Source organism: Hippopotamus amphibius, chromosome 6 (genome assembly GCF_030028045.1).
Source record: "Hippopotamus amphibius kiboko isolate mHipAmp2 chromosome 6, mHipAmp2.hap2, whole genome shotgun sequence".
NCBI classification, from domain to species: domain Eukaryota; kingdom Metazoa; phylum Chordata; class Mammalia; order Artiodactyla; family Hippopotamidae; genus Hippopotamus; species Hippopotamus amphibius.
Genome location: NC_080191.1, coordinates 42,408,167 through 42,430,368, shown reverse-complemented (window position 1 = coordinate 42,430,368; position 22,202 = coordinate 42,408,167). Strand labels below are relative to the sequence as shown.

The following is a 22,202-nucleotide window of genomic DNA, read 5'->3' as shown; positions in this document are numbered from 1 at the left end:
GGGAGAATAAAAGTCTTTGTTTTTTGGTGGCCTGTCATGTTTATATTGTTTTGCAAACAGGGAGGATCTATTAATAACTTTCTATGGGTTAAATCTCTGAGTAATGCTTTAATGCTTTATGGTAGGATTATGTCACGTAGCCTGCTCTTTCTACGTTATCCTTCAATTTATCACATAAAATCAGGCATAATTCTTCAAGTATGGGACTGTTCTGTTCATTTGGTTGAGCATATATACTCTGAAAGCTTTATTTTTCTGCTTTAAAAGCCTTTCACATGAAGAAATCTCTCCTCAACCACTCTATTTGATCTGATTCTATTCAGGCCATTCCTTCAAACTTCTCTCTCTTTAATTCTGCATCCTTTTTACCATCTCTCTTCTAAGCTTTAATTTTGGTTTTTTCCTGGGGTAGGTGGGAAAATTGTATTTGTTCTCATGATTTCAGCTCTCCTTTTTTGATAATATGAGTTTCACATTTCCATCTCACTCATAAGGCAGTAGCTGCTTTCCTATTACCTAAAGCTCAACTTCTAAACTGTCCATCAGCTTTCACTCCAGAACACTAATTTCTGAGTCCCAATCAATTGTACCGATATATCCCCTCCTCCCAATTATCTTTCAGTTATTTTTGATACTTTCTGCTGCTGCTGGAGGCACTAGCATCTTTCTGACTACCAGTCTTAACTATTTGATCTTTTGCAGAATAAAACGTGCTCTCTTCCTTGGTGGCCCAATGCTGTGCACTGCTTAGTCTCCACTCTGGCTTATTGGCCACTTGTAGATACCAGTGGTTAGTCTGGACTCAGCCTGGTCCTCAAGCTGAGACTTCAGCTACCTCTAGCCTGGTTTGTAGGTGGAAGTTGCCACACTCTTTAGCCCTAAATCCTCTTAGCCACAAGACCAGCAGACCTCTATCTTCAACATAGGTCTTAGATCCATGCCTTTAAATTTGCTGCCTCTGCTATCATTCTAGTTCAGCCCTTAATAAATTTAGATTTTAGTTACCCAAAACTGCCTCATAGATGTACTTCATTCCTCCAGCCCTGTCACAGTTAGTACCAGTCCTCTCTTTTTGAAGCCTTCCTAGTTTTTATGATCCTTTCCCTTTTGGAAACTCTCATTTTCTTACTATATATTATATCTTGCATAAAACTATCATTACAGCTCACATTCTGGAGCTATTTTTATGCTACCGAAGTTTTTCTATTTGGACTTTATAGAGCTTTCTTCCCGTATATATTTTAAGATTTTAAAGTGTATGGCCATGGTTTTCTAATTCTTTTTATCCCAATACACAGAGCTAAGTGTAAAATAAACATGTAATAAATATTTGCTGATTTTACTCAAACCTTTAATTAAATATTAATATTAATATTATTCATTAATAATAATAATGTTTATTGAGCACTAACTATGGGCCAAGCAGTGTTCTAAACACTTCACTCTATTATCATATTTAGGAGCAAATTAACACAGGTTGTTCTGTGGGCCTGCCATAGTTACTGATGTAAGTTATTTTATGGACTGCCATTTATTTTATTTTAAAAATGCATTGTGATAATTTAGCTTAAGGAAGGAACTAAATCTTAAAAAACAGGATAGTTAAGGACTTCTCTGGTGGTCCAGTGTTTAAGACTACGCTCCTAGTGCAGGGGGCCCCGGGCTTGATCCCTGGTCAGGGAACTAGATCCTGCATGCAGCAGCTAAGAGTTTGCATGCCAGCAACTAAATGATCCCGCATGCCGCAGCTAAAGATCCCGCACAAGGCAACGAAGATCCCGCGTGCCACAACTAAGACCTGGCGCAGCCAATTAGATAAATAAATATTTTTTTAAAAAATGGGATAGTTAATAGACCCTTTTCTTTTTCTTTCTGCCATATCAGCTATTTAAGTATATTTTTAATATGTACAGGGTCCCCAAGATCAGTGTTTACATTCTTCAGCAAATGGTGATACTGTTAAGTAGAAAGCAGTCCCTGTGTTTCAGATACGGGTGGTGGACTTTCCGAAGTTTCAGAGCTGGGCACATACCCAGCTCTCATGTGGAGGAGAGCTAGTCCGCTTCCTCATACAAGCAGGGTGCATGGATGCTGTACTCACTGTCCATTTGACACAGAACCAGAGGGTAAATGTAAGTGTTGGAGCAGATTTTGACATCTTTTTGAGAAAATTTTGTGGCATTGACCATTTGTTAGCCTTGGAGTCTATAAGAACTTGGAATAGATCCTGGTTACTAATTTCTCTTCAAAAACATCTACAATGATCAAAGCATGTAGAATTTATGCAATAGTATAAATTTTTTACTTTAGATAGTTTAAAGTAAAACCACCACCACCCTTTTTTTCCCCCCTATTTCGTGCTATTTTAACTCACATATTCATTCACCTAATAATTTATATGTGGTCACTATTGAGCCAGGAACCCTGTGGCTATTGAAGTAAAAGATCAATTTATTAACCTCCTGGAACTTACATTGCTATGCACTCTACCTGAAATGTTTGTCCTGAGAGATGCATGTGGGTCGTTCTCTCTCCTTCTTTAGATATTGTTTCAACGCCATCTCTTCAGTGAGGCCTTCCTTGGCCATCTTACTCAAATGTGCAGCTTCCCCAGACTAGCACTCTGTACTTTTCTCCATGTCACTGTCAGTATCTAAGCATGTATATATTTTACTTGTTTGTTGTCTGTCTGCTTTCACTGGAATATAAGCTTAATAAAAGAAAGGACTTGTGTCGTTTTTTAATTTCTGTAGCCTAGTACCTAGAAGAGTGCCTGGCACATAGTTGATGTCTAACAATTGTTGGTTGAATGATAAATGAATAATAAATCTGTGTGTTTCAATATAAGTAGAGGTGAATGCAGCAGGTATACTGCAAATTAGTTAGACATTACCAAATTATCAGGTAATATTTGGCCTTACAATCGTCCAGTCAAGTCTGAAATTCTTATTCTGCAGCATTTTCTTAGACAAGATACAATGGTAATCTGCAGAATGCTTGTGCCTTAAAACTGCTTGGTCTTCATATATGTTATGAAACTAATAGTCCTACAATATGTTGACAAATTCAAAGGGATATCTAAGGAATATTTAGCAAACAAATAGTCTTCTGTGTTTAAGAAGATATGAAGTTTCCCTTTTTGAAGGTGATACAGATTAAAGGTTGAAGTATTGATGCGAATAGAGTCACATTGCCAGCTGGGGGCTTTGTGAGAGTCTATAAGATCATGAAAGATTATCAGAGAATTCTATGATAGACTCCTATAGCTCATGAAGAAACAATAAACAGTCAAATCTCATTCAATTCATTCATATTCAGTTTTGTAGCTAAGTTCAAAGCTGTATAGGAGATCTATCATGATGTAATATATTAGAAATAACAAGATAATATGAAAAGGATTTTGACCTTCAATTAAATTATATTTGTATTGTTTCTCAGATAATTTCACCAGACTTCCTTGCTCTTCCAGTCATAGCTTTTCTGCTTTGCTTCCCTTCTCACCCCTCTTATCTCAGTGTGTTGTCAACTTAGGCAGCAGTATTAATAAGAGTGCAGTCAAACTATTTACAATAGCCAGGACATGGAAGCAACCTAAATGTCCATCAACAGATGAAAGGATAAAGATGATGTGGCACATATCTACAATGGAATATTACTCAGCCATGAAAAGAAATGAAATGGAGCTATATGTAATGAGGTGGATAGACCTAGAGACTGTCATACAGAGTGAAGTGAGTCAGAAAAACAAATATCGTATATATGCAGGATATAGAAAAATGGTACAAATCAACCAGTTTGCAAGGCAGAAACAGAGACACAGATGTGGAGAATAAACATATGGACACCAAGGGGAAAGCGGGAGTGGGGGGGTGGATGAATTGGGAGGAGGGATTGCCATATATACACCACTAATAAGAAAGAGGCATCAAATTGTATGCTTTGAATATATGCAGTTTATTGTATGTCAATAAAAGTTCTTAAAGAAAAAAAAATTTAAAAAATGAGTGCAGTCAAGAGAGAAATGGTCATTTCAATCTGGCTTAGAATGTTCATCTAAAAAATGTTGATAGAGAGGTTAGAATTAATTAGTAAACAACAAGTGATGCTGTACTGATTAGAATCATAAGTGAAATTGTCCCTGGTTTTGTGCTTCACATTATTATTATTGCTAGACATATAGGATTGTCATTTGTTTTGACAGGACTGTCCACCAAAAAAAACCAACCAAACAAACAAAAGACTTTGGGAAAGCACTCTTTCTAACCCAAATTTATGCTGAGTAAAACTTTGACAGGTCTGTGGTCAACCATGGCATCCGGTCTCCTAAAGTCGTCACTTAATGAATAGGGTGTACAACAGCTCCCAAGGCTCCCAGGCAGGTTATGAACAAACAAGGGCTCTGAGTCCACGTTAGTGGGAGGGATGTGGACATGAGCACATACCAAAGCAGTGTATCATGAGTCCGGCTCGGGACTGGAAAGAGTAAATGTTTGTTGTGGGATGCATTAGATAACTCAGAGGCCAGAGCTGTAACATAAGGTGAATCATTGGGACTAAGCAGCCATTATTTACTTCTCCCAAGTTTACTTTGCCCTTAAAGCTGACAATTAAAAGGTCTTAAAGCCTGACAAGTAAGGGGTCTTGTAAACAGATGATGATGAAGGCCAAGAGTGACATTAGAAGATCAAGACATTCAACGTTGGACGACCACCTCGTCCCAATCTAAAGGAGGTACTTTAGTCATGGGGAGGTGTTCCAAATCCTGCCTTTTAGCATAATGAATGGTTCCTTGTTTTCTTCTAGAGTCAGACAGTCCAGAGTTTGGATTCCAGTTCTACCACTGATTTACTGTGAGACATCGGGCAGGGTTACTTCACCTCTCTGTGAACAAGTTTAATAGCAACATCTACCTCACCCAGTAGCCGTGAAGGTACTGCTTGTAAATCACTTGGTGTCAGCATACAGATCTGAGCACCGCTCACTGTGATGATGGTGGTGACAAAGATGTGGATGGCAAGGCAGGTGACTCCAGAGACTGACTTAGATGCCTGGGGTTGGAGAAACCTAATATTTCTGAGCTACGGGGAGGCAAAAATAGAGGAGTGCTTATGCTTCCTGGTCTAGTAGGGTGGGGCTCAGTAAGACAGCCAGGGAAGAGGATGGCAACATACTATAAGGAGTGAAAGTGGATTAGGGTCAAGGCAGTAACAAAAAGACTCCAAGGACAACCACTGCTTTGTGTGCTTTAGCAAAACTCCATTTACTTTAGCTGAGGCTAAACACTCCTTTGAGACTAGCTCTGAAGGTAAGAAGTCCTGGCACAGTATTGCTTTTCTAACTCAACAGAAAGCGTCTGGGTCTTTCACAGGTATAAGCACCTCAGCTGTGTCCCAGCACCTCAGCCCCGTTAGCCTACCGCTGTGCGCAGGGAAGAAGGCAGAGTAGGAAGTGCCCTTGGAAGAGAGACACAATGTTGTGGGTATCCGGCAAGGTCACCCTTATTACCAGGCAGTTCTCCAGTGTAATATTTAAGTAAGAGGAGAGTGGGAAAACAGTTTAAATGACTGGTCGAGAAGGCTTTGAATTAACACTAATGCTCAGTATAAGTCACTTTGCTTCCAAGTCATATAATCCTTTAACTCCTTAGCTCATTTATTCATGAGACTTACTTTAATCGTCTACTAAACTAGACATTGTTTTATATGGGGAAGAACTCAGAAACACGTAAGAGCAGAGTAGTTACAATCTGGAGTACAGGTAGGAGTCTGAAGAAGCTATGGGAGTGACCTTGGTACCAGTGAAGGCTCTTCAGAGGAAGGGCCATTTGACCAAGGACTTGAAAGATGGTTGAAGTTTGCCAGGTGGGAAGAGATGTTTTGGGCAAGGGGTAGCATGTAAAAATGTACATGATTATATAGTCAATATAAGGAGTGGGGAACTGATATGTTTTTAAGCAGGACTATGACATCAGGTTTGGGGGGAGAGTGGGGGGATGTCTCTGAGAACAGTATGCTGGATGGATGTGAAGAGATAAACACCGGGAGTAAGAAAGCAATGAGGGCTTAAATACAATAGAATCGAGAAAGGATGGGAGAGGAGACACTGAATTCTGATATAAAATGATAGGGTCAATTGTAGAAGTGTTGAGTTAGGTTGGAGCACCCATGAGGGAGGACTTGAGGATGGCCCTGAGGGGTCTGACTTTGTAAACCTTTAGGAGGTCATGTATCTGCTATTAGAACGAAGAAGGCCGAGAAGGTTCTGGTTTGAGGTAGGGATGAATATGAAGATATGGGAGTAAGGTCATGTGATGGATCTGATCAGGAAATTCAAGTAGGAATTTTAGGTAGGCAGTTGTGAATATGGAGGAAATATTGTGTAGTAACTGAAAGTACAGGCTTCAGAATCAGAACTGAATTAAAATTTCAACTCTACATCTTTTAGACCATGTGATCTTGGGAGAGCTATTTATCTCCTTTGGGTTTTTTTCTTCATTCAATCTTTACTATCAGGCAAAATGGAAGTAATATTCCCACATTTATTACAATTTTGTTTTCATTTTCCTGATAGTTGTCTGTTCATTATTTTATGTTTTTTTTTGACGCTTTCTTTTAGGTTTCTTTTAAACAACGTAACTGGGTGTTTGGGGTTTTGGCCTGGTCTAAAAGCCTCATCTTAACTAATAGGCTTAGTTTCAGTCCTTTTAGCTTATTTTTTAAACTTTGTTTTCTTTTCCCTTTTTATGGTAGGGACAGGGTTGGTGGTGTGGAGGTATAGGGGTTGGTTTGCTTCAAGTGCTGTTCGTTCTGTGATTCCCTGTATTAATTTAGAAGTTGTGCTATAATTTTCCATGCTAGTAGTGTTACCTTTTCATTCCCATTTCTTTATTATTAAATAAAATTAATTAGTATTTCCTACACGGATGCTCTTTTTTTTTTTTTCCATTCCATAGCCTCCTTCCCAGGGTTGATGAATCAAGTTAAGCCATTAGATCCCTTTTTCTTAAATTAATATTTAGCACACACAAAAAATGTTTCATAGCAACATAAAAATGAAATTTGAATGTAAGTAATCACAATAATTATTGAGATAAAGCACAAAGATTAAAATTTTAGCACTCAAAATCAAAACAGAAAGAAACCTAATTGTAATCCCACTTAAATCCTCAAAGGTAAAATCAATTGAGTCATGCGAGTGAACTGAAAAAGATCTTGGAGAACATTTTGTACATACTCTCTAATTTAGAAGTCTAATTTTTCCAAGGTCACACAGGATTAGTGGCAGAATCAAGACCCAAACTCAGATGTTATTATCACTTGTTTTCTGATTCTTCGTGATATTACTGGCTGTTCTGGTAGCCACTGTTACCAGTAACCTATTCATCTCCTTTCACATGCTAGTCTGAACCTAAGACAACAGCTGTGTGTGCTTCAGGGGTTAAGTGTTAACAATACTCTGTTCTCTGAGCGCCATCTTTTCCTTTCCTCAGATGGTAGTGGAACACATTCTCCACCCACAACACTTATGTAAGCCTGCTCAGAAGAACCAGGCTGGCACTAAATGGTTGGACGTGACTGGGACGGGAATTGACCCAGCCCACAAGTGCACCATCTGGTTCTCTGCCCTGCCTGGGTTCTTCCCAGCGATAGGACAGGAGTTAGTATGAAGATTTACTCAGTATAACTATCTACACGTACTGAGTCCCTACTATGTACCTGGCACTGCCCTAAGCACTTTATATGTTACCATGAGCCCACCTGGCAACCCTGTCAGGAAGATGGTTCAGGGAAACAAGATCACAGCAGTCACTCCTTGCTCATAGCTGGGGAATGGCAGGAGTGAGGGTAGACTCAGGTTCCTGTGAAGCCAGAGCTTCTACTCTATCCAGTCCCCTTTCATTTCAAACTCCTTTTAGTACGAGTCACTGTGTGTTTCTAAATAGAGTCCAAACTGATGGTGGATTTCCCCTTGTGTGGTACTGACAAACTGTTACAGTGTCACTGAAGTATAATCCCAGTGGTGGAAGCCCAGGGGTGGGACTGGGTTGTTCATGTCCAGGGGCCACAGTGAGTTTTCATTTCATTTTATATGATGCTCTCAGAGTCCAGCAGAAAATGATAGCTTTACGAGAGTAAAGGTTAATGATATTCATCGCAGGTCCTTTTTTGGATATGTTATTCTTTTATAGAGCCGCCTCTATGAAGTTAGTGATTGTTAATGATTTAAATACTGAATGAGTATTAGTCTGTTCAGATGCCCAAACGGACTACCATAGCTTGCATGGCTTAAACAACAGACATTTTTTTCCTTACAATTCTGGAGGCTGGAAAGTTCTAGATCAAGGCTCTGGTAGCTTTCTGTTTCTGGATAGAGCTCGCTCTTTCTGGCTTGTAGATGGTTGCTTTGTTCTCACATGGTCTTTCCTTTGAGCACGAAAAGAGAGGGAGAGTGAGCTCTCTCTGGTGTCTCTTTTTATAAGGACAGTAATTCTACTGGATGACTTCATTTAACCGTGATTACCTCCTGAAGGCCCTGTCTGCAAATACAGTCACATTGGGCATTAGGGCTTCAACATATGAATGGCAGGGGGAGGGGATACAATTTAGTCCATAGCAATTGTTGATTTTTTTCTTGTGTTCAAAAGTCTTATTTCTTAATGAGAAAATACAAAACTTTAATATTATCTGTCATCCACAGGAAATATTGTAAATAAACTTCTTAGAATAAGTTAACTTTCAATTCTTATTAAAATATTGAAATATTTTATGTGTTACCCTTCAGCTTAAAAGATCACAAAGTGAGAGAGTAGCACTGACGTGTATACACTACGGATAGCTAGGCTGCTGCACGGCACAGGCAGATCAACTCGATGATGGGTGAGGACTTACAGGGGCGAGATAGGGAGGGAGGGAGGGTATATGGGGATATATGTATACGTACAGCTGATTCACTTTGTTGTACAGCAGAAACTGGCACGACAGTGTAAAGCAGCTATACTCCAATAAAGAGCTAAAAAAAAAATCGCAGGATCTGTACGTGGTGATAATCCTGGTGCTCGCCAGCATACTCTGCAATAATATGAAATTCTTGTTTGCTGTTTCACCATTGTTTGCTTGTTCTCTGTATGACTGTTTAAAGACGACAGTTGTTGAAGGAGGCACTGCAATAGGATCTCCACTTCCTGGTAGAAAAGAGAAGTGGAACTCAAGAGTTTGATAAAGAAATGTTCTTCCTTTAAAAGATTATTAGGGATAAAGCTAATTAGTGTTGTGTTTGCTAGCACCATCTTAAAAGCCACCTTTAATTTTCTGAATTGGGATTACGTGATGACAGTGACAAACTTGGCAGTAATGGCTAATAGGCACTAAATGCTTACTCAGTGCAGAAAACTATTCTGACTGTGTTAAATGCAATGATTTTTCTAATCCTCATAGTAAACCTATGAGAAGATCCTATATTTAGCCACAGTTTACCCTGACAGAAGTGAGGCATTAGGAAGTTAAGTAATTTGCCTAAGACCACACAGTTTTGGGTGAATGAGTCAAGAAGTAGTTCTCAATGAATCAGGAAGTAATTATTAAGACCCTTGGTTATATACAAGTTGTGGAAAACACTATAGTGAGTGCAAAAAAGGGGGAAAAAGTCCTTTGCTACATAGAAATCAGAATATAAGAAAGTCTAAAGTTTGTGGTAGACATCATAAGAGCAGCAGTGAGCCCTGAAGAGATGAAGCTTCTGGAAAAGACCTACCTATTCCATCAGTGGATAGCTTGGGACCGGAATCACCTGGGAAGTTTGTTTAAAATGCAGATTAGGACTCCCTAGGTGGCTCAGTGGTTAAGAATCCACCTGCCAATGCAGGGGATATGGGTTTGATCCCTGCCCCAGGAAGATACCACATGCCTAGGAGCAGCTAAGCCCGTGTACCACAACTATTGAGCCTGCGCTCTAGAGCCCATGAGCCACAACTACTGAGCCCATGTGCCGCAACTACTGAAGCCCACGTGCCTAGAGCCCGTGCTCCGCAACAAGAGAAGCCACCACAATGAGAAGCCCATGCACCACAAGGAAGAGTAGCCCCCACTCACTGCAGCTAGAGAAAGCCTGTGTGCAGCAACAAAGACCCAACGCAGCCAATGAAAAAATAAATTTATTTAAAAAAAATTTTTTTTAATTAAAAAATAAAATGCAGATTACTGGGCCCCATCCGAGAAGTAGTAAAAATGAATGAGGGTTGGAGCCCAGCAATCTGTGTTTTTATGAGGCTTCTGCTTTAAAGGATGGATCTGTTTGGATTTAAAAAAAAAAAAAAAAAAGGATAGCAGCTTTCCCAGCAAGGCAACCACAGGAGCAAAGAGATGGGGGCAGTGTGGTTTGTTTGGGAGGTGCAGTAAGGAGAATGAAGAGGCCGTTTTGGAGAGCAGTGCAGGACAAGATCAAATAAAGATATTAAGGCCGGGTTTAGGTAGGACTTATTTCACTTCGCATGATATTCTCTAGCTCCATCCGTGTTGTCACAAATGGCAAGATTTCGTTATTTTTTATGGCGGAGTAATATTCCATGGCCTGTGTATACCACATCTTTATCCATTCGTTGCTTCCGTATCTCGGTTATTGTGAACAGTGCTGTCTATCTGTTACTTTTAACATGTATTCTCAGAGTATTTTTTTATTTATTCAGTCTGTCAGTAAATATTTATTGAGCACATACTATGTGCTTTTTCTCTGAGTGAACTTTTAACTTGGGCCTGAGAATTTCTTTAAAACTGTGGGCTTTTAACATTGGAAGGAAGGAACCTTGAAGATCAAGTTCTGTATGTTTTAGGTAAGAGAAAACTGAAATCCGAATGAAATTGTCCAGATCTCACCACGTGTTAGCAGCAGAGCTGCTGGAAAAACCCATATCTCTGTGTACCACCCTGAGTAATGTCAGAGGACAAACTCACCTTGGGCTTGTCCTCATCCTTTGCCTTCCATGAAGATCAAGTCAGTTCAGATCCCTTCCAGTATATTTGTCTCCTGAAATGAATAGCTCTGGAAAGATTGAATGGTAGCAGAAATACAGAATCTCTACTATTAAATCTTTAGAGGAAACTAAATGTTCTGAATTTCATTGTTTTTCTCTTAAAAAGTAACATTTTAATTGATATACCATGTAGTGTCCTCCAGGTTTGTGCTCAGTGTTTTGTTTGGATACTTTTGCCAACAGTGTTAATAACTCATATTAAAAATGTGTTCAGCTATCATGGCTGAAGCCATCATATATTTAAAAGTTTTGTGGGGTTTATTTTTCCCTGAAATGAAGAAGGAGCACATATATATAAAGAAGAAAGGACTGAACGATAGTTTTTGAGTTGTATATTTTCATTCAGCTTTTGAACATAAGTCTTACCTAACTAGATTATGAACTCTTCAGACACAAGGTCGGCTGCTTATTTGGCCCTGCACATCCATTTGCTGACTCAGTGTGATATGGCAGTGAGGCGTATCTTTCATCAACTATCAATCTTTGGGATTTTCCCCCAAATCCTTTTAATACTTAGAGAACCAATGCTATGTTGAAACAAATGAAGTCACACACTTTTAATCTGGAGGATATCACATGTTTTAACAAGAGACAGACGGTACTGTCAGGTTTGGGGGCATCATGTCACTATGAGCTTTGAGACCAGAGCGTGCAATGCATGCATTCTTCTGCAGTAATAATATCCCAAGCTAGGGGGCAGTTCCAGTTCCCCAAGAGTAGAATTCAGTGCATCTTCTTTGGCCTCATTATTTGCATATTAAATTACACGAAAAATTAACAGGTATTTTTTTCATGAAGATTTCAGGAAAGCAAAAGCTATGGTTGGTTAACAACAACCAAAGACCCCATCCGTGTTTGTTAAAGGTGAGGCATTTCTACAGCCCTAACTGCTAAGGCTTTAAACCTGCCTGTGTTTGGTTTCCCTCGTTTTTCTTCTTGAAGCTGCCAGGGAAATAATCTGGTTAGAGAGAGAAGAGCGGGCCAGGCAGCACTACGAAAAGCACCTGGAGGAGCGGAAGAAGAAGTTAGAAGAGCAGAGACAGAAGGAAGAACGGAGGAGGGCTGCTGTGGAGGAGAAGCGAAGGCAGAGACTTGAGGAGGACAAGGTGAGATGCTGCTCTGGGGCAAACGTGGGAGGCGCACCTGTTTCAGAAACAGCATGTTTACTGTGAAGCTTCCTGGTAAGGTGCTGGGATGCACGGCAAGAATGTCTCAGAGGCAGCAGATATACAGACAGTCATAGTTTCTGGGGAGGCTGTGGTGTGGAAATCAGGTAGCGAATGGTATGATTGTCGTTGTTACCACTAAAACTTTAAGAGCCCATTTCTCTGGTCTAAACGTATAACATTTATGTTTTACTTCATCTGTACTGAAGTGTTGACTACTCCCAGTAACTGGATTTCTGTAGGGCTTTACTATTTATAAACGTTTTTGCATGGATTGTCTCATTTAACTCTTACTCAGTCCTTGAGTAAGTGTTATCAGTTTTGTGAAGATGGAAATTTAGACTCAGAATAGGTAAGTTACACAAACTCATACAATCCACTAAGTTAGGGGGTCGGGATTACCCACATCCTTAGATTCTAGGTGCTATTTTTAAAATACAGTACCACATGTGTTTAAGCTAAGACCTGCACTGCCAGGCTCATGTGAGTTGATAAAGGCATCACACTCCCAGTAGCAATAATAATAGTCATTTATGTAAGTACCTGCTGTATGCCAAGCGCTTTATCAACTGGAGCCCAGTAATTTCATTAACCACCGCCCTCCCCTCCCCCAACACACACATACACACACACAGGTTGATATTACTCTCACCTTAAGATGTAGAACTTAGGAAATTTAAGTAGTACTTCTCACTCCACTCTGCCTTAAGTTGAAGACTCCTCAGACAACCAGGTGGAATCTAATCATCAGCTCTGTTCCATCTAAGGAGCGCCATGAAGCCGTTGTACGACGTACAATGGAAAGGAGCCAGAAGCCAAAACAGAAGCACAACCGGTGGTCATGGGGAGGTCCTCTTCACGGGAGCCCCAGCATCCACAGTGCAGGTAAACAAACAGTAACTGCTTTCAAATATCACTGTTTTTTTTTCTGGGCAGTAAAAGTAGCAGTTGCTTTTTTATTCTAAGTCTACGTTTGCAAAACAAAAATCCTGCGGAAATAATTTACAGTTAAATGACGCTTCTACTGTTTGAAGATAAGGGGGTGAGGGAGGCAAGAAGATAAGGTTCCTTCACTCCACACAGGCTGTTCTCATTTGTTACAAAATTCTTTAAAGAAATAGAAATCCATGCAATGTTTCTAAACAGCTACTTTCAACTCTACATTATTTAAATAATTTATTTGCATAGGGCTTTCAGGATTATGGACTAGGTTAACCAGTTTTGTCTTTTTCTCTGGAAGAACCACAGCAATATTGATGATCAGAATCAACACTATGAGCTTATGTATTCTGACCCTAAAGTATATGCAACGCTAAGGCTCTGCAAGAGAGAGTGCAGATTTCTGAAGCTAGAAATAGTAGTAGATGTCCAAACAAGTAGATATTCCCTTGTTCTTGAATTGACATAAAATCATACTGAAACTTGGACTTAGTGAAGGGCTTTATTTTTGTACTGTAAATTCAATACACCTTGAATTTTATATAGTGTGTCAGTTCTTTTTCATTTGTGTGAGTCTAATAAGCTTTTTTTTTTTTTTAATTTACTTTGAAAAATCATTGTCTTACATTCTGTCCCCAGGTGGTTTTGTTGAGTCATCATTCACCTTTCTCGATTTAGCAGGCCTGGACCACCACTTCACAACTGTTGGTGGTACTAGAAAACCTGGTACAGACATCCTTGTGATTTGCTGATTGCCTGACCTGTAGCTAGCACCTCAGACCTAGGGCCAGTTCATCAATAGCTGAACCATCACCAGCTTAGTCATAATGCATGCTTAATATCCTGTTGCGTAGACCTAGATCTGGGACATGGCACAGTGTTTCTCAAGTGTTGATAATACAGCTGAGGTGACTTAAAGGTATTGAAATGAAGTAATTACATGCAATATGTTTACTTTCTCTTTAAATGATCATTTTGGATAAAAACCTTTAAAAAATGTTTTTTCACAAATAAATGACTTGGGATCAAAGTACATCCAGTTAGACTTTATCCACCCTCCCCACCCCCATCAATACAGCTGTTGCCACTTTCAGTTTTAATCTAAATAACTGGGTTTTTGTTTGCTCTGTTCTTTTTCATTCCTAACGTTCAGTGTATCTTCTGTAACCCCTTTATTTAAAAAAATCTACGAGTATATTGCCACAACTTTCTTTCCTATGCAGTGAACCAAATCTGACAACACGTTTTTTTTCCCTTGGCTCGTCATGACCCAGTGGTATTTGGTGTGGAGCACATATCAAATCTGTGGTCAGAAGGATTATTTACATGTGATATTTCATCCTAGGGATAATTTTGCATATTTGTTCCATGCAAAAAAGCTATCATGGTATATGCTTTTATAACCTTACTTATTTTTCTTTTACCTGGCTTCATGGTTTACATGTGCATGTTACACATGTAAACCTGTCACAGATTTTCAAACATTTTTGAGGGGAAGTCAAGTTACTTAGTTCCAACCTCAGAGTTCAATATATGACCTTTGTTATTGCCACTCAGAGCAAGAGAAACCAGCGTTGTATTTGTGAGCTGTTGGATAAAATCCTTGTTTAAAGGCTGTGAATTAGAGAAAATTGCTCCTATACTAGCACAGAGAAGTTTGAAAATAATGGGAATTTGCCGCAATTCTCAAAGGTCAGAATGATCGGCTGAGATCTTGAGAGCAGTGACCACGCCTTGCTCATTTTGAGTACCCCTTACTTCACAACAACGCCTAACTTGTGGTAGGTACAGCAAACAAATCCTAAAAGTTAAATTTAATCCAGATTAAATCAGTGTGTTGTCTGACTGCTCCCACATCAGCTAGCACTGCTTTGTAAAACTTTACTTTTTAAACTGATTCTTCATAAATCCTTTTGTGGATTTGTGTTTTGTTCAAAGAGGGGAAAAAGAAAAAGATTAAAAATTCTTATGTGTTAAGTAATATAATAAATGCATATTATATATCCATAATTTCAATTATGCATGATAGGCCTGCATGTAGACAGTTTCCTCCCAGCTAAAGCTTAACATGTAAAGCAGTATCAGAAAATGTATTGCTATAAAATCTCCTGGAAATGACTTTCATTATCCCTCCTCGTGCCCTTGAACCTCACATTTTATCATTAAGATGTTCCTTTTGACATTTTACCCTAAATCTTTTCTTTGTTAGGATTGCCCTAAGAGCCCATCAGTCAAGTGTAAATCTGAGTCACAGAAATGATGTTTGGTTATTTTTCTTTCAATAATTAAATTGCTTCATGTAAGTCAATGATACTTCAATTTAAAAACTTTTTTTTTTTAATTAAATTGCTTCAACCATAAAGATGAGTCCCTGTAGAAGACAGGAATATTTGATGTTGGTGGAAGACTTGCTTATGCCATACACTGTAAATAATGGCCAAAAATGGTTATTCTGTGGGGGAGAGTTGAACATTTTTACCACCAGCGTAGTTAGACCAGTGGGAACAGGGTTTGAGGGCCTCTCTCATTAGGAATATTTTGGTTTTTTTCAGTTTTTAAAGCAGCTAACCATAGAAAATAAAATACAGCAAAACTCCTTTAACTTTGGCTATTATAGGTCAGAAAAACTCCCTGCATCCTAGATAAATATAATGATGGGATTTTTAGACTTTCCTTATACACAGTTTTATTCAGGGAATATGATTTACACTAGTGAACATGGTTATGGCTTGGTTCCACTATACAGAGAGCAGGCTCAGAGCTGATTTTTGCCTTTTATACAGCTGTTGTTTCTCTTCTGACTTGAACTTTAAAAATTACTCTAAAATTATCCAACAGCAATAAGAATATTATTAATAAACTTAAAGAGAAAGAATTCTGATTTCTTTTTTGCATTGCTGCCAGTTTTGTTAGGCAAGTTTGTGGGGTGATTCTACATCTGTAAACCACACTGAACTCTGTGTTATAAGCACAGAGGTGTGGTTATTAGTAAACTTTAAAAAGAGAAATGCTCTAGGGGCCATCGTTTCCACACCTAAAGTGTTTCTTTTTCTTTCTTTTTAATCTATTTTTCTATAATGAACTTTAATGCCCTGGGTAAAATGACTCTACAAGCAAAGGTATCAGCAACTGCACAGAACCTGGTGTTATTTTTATTCTATCTTACCAGCATTATTTCTGCCCCATTGTTCCCACTTTGGGAAATTATGAAGGCATTCACTTTTATGGGCTCCTTTTTGCTTCCCAGTCTCCCTCCGTTATTTTTATTCCCCTGCGTTGGGTTTCCTTTGGTCTTCCTCCATTTGTTGTATTATAACAACGTGCTTAAATCTCCCTAGCTGACAAACTGGTGAGCTGAATGGTTATTTTATATTTTTATTTTATAATTATATTTTATAAGAAAAATGAGTATTATTTCTAGCCTTTAAGTTACCTTTAAAATGTCCACTTAGAAAACTGTGCTATAGTAAAGATCTAGTCATAGAGCTGAAAGCATCCAATCCTAGTTTTTCCTTCCATCAGTGAACTAGGAAATTGCAATCCTGCATGCTGGCTGTCAATTAGCATTATCTCCATTTGTTTTAGATCCAGACAGGCGGTCAGTTTCCACCATGAATCTTTCGAAACATGTTGATCCCGTCATTAGCAAGCGGCTCTCCTCCTCATCTGCAACTTTACTAAATTCTCCAGATAGAGGTACAGTCAAAAGGAAAACAAAAAAAGTGTTCTGTTATTTCCTTAATGCTTTTTTTTTCTGGATGTTTACAGATAAAAATAAGCATCTGAAGTTGCTTTCCCTACGTTTCTTAAATAGGAAGAAAAAAACTTCAGAGTAAAAAAGCAATAAACGTCTGAGCAGCATTTTCCTTGCGACAAGAACATTTCTCATTTTAGAACTTGGCTGAATGATTGCATTTAGCAGTGATGAAAGCGGTGCTTCTCTCAAGTTTTTAGTACATGAGTTTACAGCTCCAGAAATCACCCACTTACCCACCAACATGCAAACAATCTTTGTTATGAACATTTATTTTACTTCAATCAGATTGTCCTTGACTTTTCATCTGTACTTGGGGAATTCCAGGCTTTAACTTTCTAAAAAACCTTTTTAAATGATTCATGTTGGTAGATTTCATTTTGCTAATTCATTTCTCCTTTAACCAAACTTTTCTTACTGCATTCCTTGTGTGTGTGTGATTGGCTTTTTGGTGTCCATTCATTTAAAAGGATTTGGCCTAACTTCAAGAACATCATTATGTAAGCCTCCTAAAAATTTGAATATTCATAGTCCTGCAATTAACATCTTATTTGAATTTTGAGTTTTATTCATCCCTGGATTTACAGTACATGAATGTTGAGTTACTTTTAAAATGAAAGTTTTAAAATGATATTTATATATCATAGAATGAAAAATCAAACTTTTAAGATAAGCTGCTTGTTTTACATAACTAAAATGATTTTAAATTTGAGAAACCAAAGAATTATTGTGCAATATGAAAACACATACTCTTGGAAAGTAACAAATTGTGGTTACTTTGAATGCTTTATTAAGAAACTGATTGGTTTTGAAGTGTTTATACTCTTTAAAAAGAATGTAATGTGTGCATGTTCTATATGTGTGTATGTGTATTTGTATATTTTGTATTGTATAAAAGTTATGGTGTCATTGTAATGTAAAATCTAATGTGTTGATGTTATAATTAATCTCTTAAAGCAGTAAATGAACAACTGCCTATTCTTGCCTTTTAACCTAAATCATTTTTTTTAACCTAGTTTGCCTAAATCATCGATATTAGACATGTAGTCAAATTAGGGGCCTTTTATATGTTAGGAAAAAGTATGAACTGAAGTTCCTTTCATAAGTAGCCTTTATTTTCTAACCAATTCCCTTACTATAATTTAAAATATAGTATGCTGTTCTTAACAGTTGTGTATTCATCTTTTCTTTGGAATTGGTCACTTAGCCACTTGAATTTTATATTTTTGTGAACGTGGGTCTAAGACAAACTATAATTGGGACTTCACAGTAATTTTCAGTTAAGCCTTGTTTATTGCCTCCTAAAATCCCATAGCCGAAATTGGGGCAAGGTTGGGAGTGGGCAGATGGGCAATAAACCAAACAATTCTGTCCACACTTCTGTGGATTGACAGTGCTGTGTCAACTAGAAGTAAGATGTTTTGCAGATTCCACATTGACAGTCTCTGATTGGATATTCTTAAGTAATTGGATCTTAGAACTGGGAAAAATTTGTTGGCTGGCTCATCTACTGCAGTTGGGGTAATAGAGTCCCTAAGAGGTGAAGGGCCTGACTTCACATCCTACAGGTTAATCGCTGGAGAAGAGGGACTAGAACAGAGATTACCAACTCCCAACCCATGTTGTTGCTGTGCTGCATCTGCAGTTCTTGCCTTCATGGACGTCCTTCCTCAGATCAGTCCTGACTCCATGCGCTCTTCCTTTGGGTGACTCCATGCACTCTTCCTAAGGGTCAGGGCAGTTCAACAGCATTTCGCAGCTGGGGCCAGGAAATTGCCCCTTGAATCATGCTGCAGGCTTATAAAACCCAATGCTAAGCTGAACTAAAAGGATAAGGGGGAGAGCACTAAATTTAGGGGTTCCACTTCTCCACCCCCTTATCAGAAGAACTGTGAACCAGTCTGGTCTAACTGGCAGGTTTGGCCTGGAAGAAAGATCCGCTTCATGCAGGGGCTCCCGTGTGGTCCAGGAAGCAATTTTTTTTTTTTTTTTTTTTTTTTAAGTTAGGCAGAACCCTCAGTAGCACAGTGAGAGGGCTCTGTCTTTTAATGAGAATAGAAATCTTCTGCATTTGAACTTCTCTACTTTAGAGATTTAAGTAATTTAGTTAGTATAATTTCTTTTCTGCTGTCTATTTTTTAAATTTGATTATGCTTTATCGTCAAGGTAGAGAGCATTCTTATCAAATTATTAGAGGCTTTTACAGACTAATCTTTAGAGAGTATACACCATTACTAGATTGTTTGAGCTTTCTCAGCCCTACAGCACAGGCCTTACCGCTGATATTAAATTGAAGTTCTAATACTATCAAAATTGACATTCAGCTGGAATGCTCTGCTGGTTATGCAGAATGCTGGAATCTTTCCATACCAGTTGGTAAATATCCACTTCCCCAAGCTGTGCTTCCCCAGGCCCTACAGAGCTAAAGAGTATTATCTACTGGCTCTGTACCTTGTCCCACCAGTTTTTAAATATTTCGATTATCGCACCAGAATATAGTGTCACATAGACTGATAAAATGACCCAAGTAAAAGGAAACCCCTGATTACCAAAGATTTCTGTAATTGCTGCAAGAGAGAGAATATTGCTGCTGGAAATTTTTGCATTAAAAATGTGTATTTCTTATTATGTCAAGCTTCCTGCTTAACCACCCTTTTTCTCAAGGAGGAAGAACAGGGCGTTTGAAAAAGTAAGAAGGAAATTGACTACTCTTTGCTGAAAATTAGTCCATACATTTTTTTCCCAGACTCTAGATTACAGGACATGGTGGTGGACTTAAAGCTGAATTCTGTCCACGTGTTCTGTTGGACCAGAGCAGAGGTTTTTTTTAATTCCTGTTTTAGTTTGAATTAATTGCCATCATATTAAAAGCGGAAGATTTCACGTAACATTTAGGTCAGGATGTGGCAACACCTGCCTGATTTCTGCATGGCACCCATCATCTGAATTGAGTCGTGATTTCCTGCTTGGGAAGGAACAGGGTAGTTAGTACCAATATCTATAACATTTGGTTGCCTCCTTGGACCAGATGGTCTGTTACAGGAACTGTCAATATCTCATTTTAAGTGCTTAAATAGGATCAATACTATAGTTGTTTCATAAGAATTAATACCTCTTCCTTCAGGACCTTATCATCATCTCAAGATCAGGCCGCTCTAGGTTAAAAAAACAAAACAATAAAGTAACTCTTATGTACTAACCTTTACTAAAGACATCTTATGAAAGAGATCTATTTCTCTCTTGTTCAGGGCATAGTTATGAATATGGTAGAAGTGGAAACATGTTTCTCCTAGCAAAATCTTTCATTCACAGTTTCAAAGTTATAAAACAAATCTCCGATTTGCTTCAAACACAAGGCAAAGAGGGTGTTTAATGATCTTCATTTGAGGCAGATGCTTTGGTTAATGCCTTAAGACCAACAGAAATAAAGCAATTGAGCTTCTCAGTCAAGGGGGAAGAAAGACATGGCTTTTCAGTGATAAACCATCTCTGCAGTTCTAAGCCAGTCATCCTACAGAGTTTATCTAAGAAAAGGAAGCATTCAGCCTCTTCTTCCCTATATCATCTACTGAAAATACAATTCTGTTGAGGATTTTAATTAAACCCTAGGCACTTTCCCCACCAATTCAACTCTCTGAATGTACTCTATGAGATTATATTCTGCTGTTGATACACACACACACATACTGCCATACTATAGTTTATAATAGCACTTATTCTACTCTGCATTCTACTAGGTATGTAACTATTACAGTAGTTTTTATAACAGATCTTTTTATTTATGTCTTAATGTCAGCAGGTTTAATTTAACCATGAGGACTCTCCCAATAAACAGAAAATCTAATAAAGAGTTCAGTGATTCTTAAATCCACCAGCACCTTGATCAAAACAGCTACTCTTTTAAAATAAAGTCAGATAATTAAGGTACTTATTGGAAGTTGGTACTTCTTTTCAAATAGCAGCAGAAATTTTCTTTAACAACCTTTAACATCAGATGGCTTCTGTTAACTAAAACCAATTTCCTAGAATTTACAAGGATGAGTCAAAAATTATCTGCACTCTGGTTATTTTAAAACTTCTGTTGGCCACACTGTCTTATCAGCACTTTCCATTCAAGGCTGCTGTCTTCCCAGTCACTGCTGTGCAGTTGTGAACATGTTACATCAGTTCATTTGTAACTGCGGTGCAAGCAAAAATGGATGCCCCACTTGTGATTTGCACGAAAGAAGAGCAGCGTGCAGTGATCATTTTTTGTGGTCTCAGGGTGTGCACGTCCACACACTTCTGCCCACCCTGTCAACACTGCAAAAACGTTTTGAGGTGTTAAAGCATCCTCCCTATAGTCCTGATTTTGCCCCATCAGACTTTCACCTGTTTGGTCCCCTGAAAGCCGCCCTATGAGAATGAAGAATCACTTCTGATGAAGGAGTGAAGACAGTGGCGCATTCATGGCTCGCAGCTCAGCCTAAAACTTTTTTTTTTTTTAATTTATTATTTTTTGGCGGGGTACACCAAGTTCAGTCATCTGTAAAACATTTTTAAATGAGGGAATACGAAAGCTTGTTGAGAGGGACAACGTGTATTGAAAAGAAAGGAGATTATGTCAAAAAATGATCTGTTTATCTTTTCTAGAAGTTAATTAAAATAAATTCTACAGCCAGAGTGCGGATAATTGTTGACTTACCTCTTAGAAGTCATTTCTTTAAAATATAACATATATAAAAAATTATAAGAACATTTGCTCCAGAGATCAGAGGACTTGCACACGCTGTTTATGGTACAGAACAGAAGGGGCCTTGTCAGGTTTACACAGTTTTAAAGACTTTTATAAGCGACTTGGGAATGTGTTCTAAAATAGAGATATAGTCCTCCCTCGGTTTCCAGGGAGGGTTGCTTCCAGGAGCTGCCGCAGATACCCAAATCCTCAGGTGTTCGAGCCCCATAGTCGGCCCCCTGCATCTGCGGAGTTCTGCATTTATGGATACCGAGGGCCAACTGTATATTTATTGGGAAAAATCCACAGATAAGTGGACCCTTGCAGCTCAAACCTGTATCATTCAAGGGTCAAGTGTATATGATCACTTTATTTTAGTGATATTTGTAGGATTTTGCAAGCTTCTTTCCTGATATCTTTGGAAAGTAGCTTCTATATTTTTGTGGACCATCACTGGAAGCTAAAAGTATACGCAAAGTAATTAGTTTATAATTAGCATGCATTTTCTAACTGTGGTCTTGCAAAGCCCCAGTATAATTTGGTACTCTACTTCATTGCATCACTTTAAATTTATTTTCTAGATTTTTCACACACCCACTAGTA

At 38.4% G+C, this 22,202-nt stretch overlaps 1 protein-coding gene across 6 annotated transcripts in view; it reads left to right on the top strand.

Annotated features, from left to right (window-relative positions):
• The window catches only part of MAP7 (microtubule associated protein 7), a 164,397-nt gene that overhangs the window by 115,409 nt on the left and 26,786 nt on the right, over window positions 1–22,202 (top strand). For 5 of the 6 annotated variants that reach the window (XM_057738559.1, XM_057738558.1, XM_057738557.1 and 2 more), the window contains exons 4-6: window positions 11,969–12,132; window positions 12,960–13,077; window positions 16,717–16,827. In XM_057738559.1, coding sequence (XP_057594542.1) covers window positions 11,969–12,132; window positions 12,960–13,077; window positions 16,717–16,827 — 393 coding nt within the window. The remainder of the gene's footprint in view (window positions 1–11,968; window positions 12,133–12,959; window positions 13,078–16,716; window positions 16,828–22,202) is intronic. The other variant, XM_057738560.1, reaches the window with a different exon arrangement.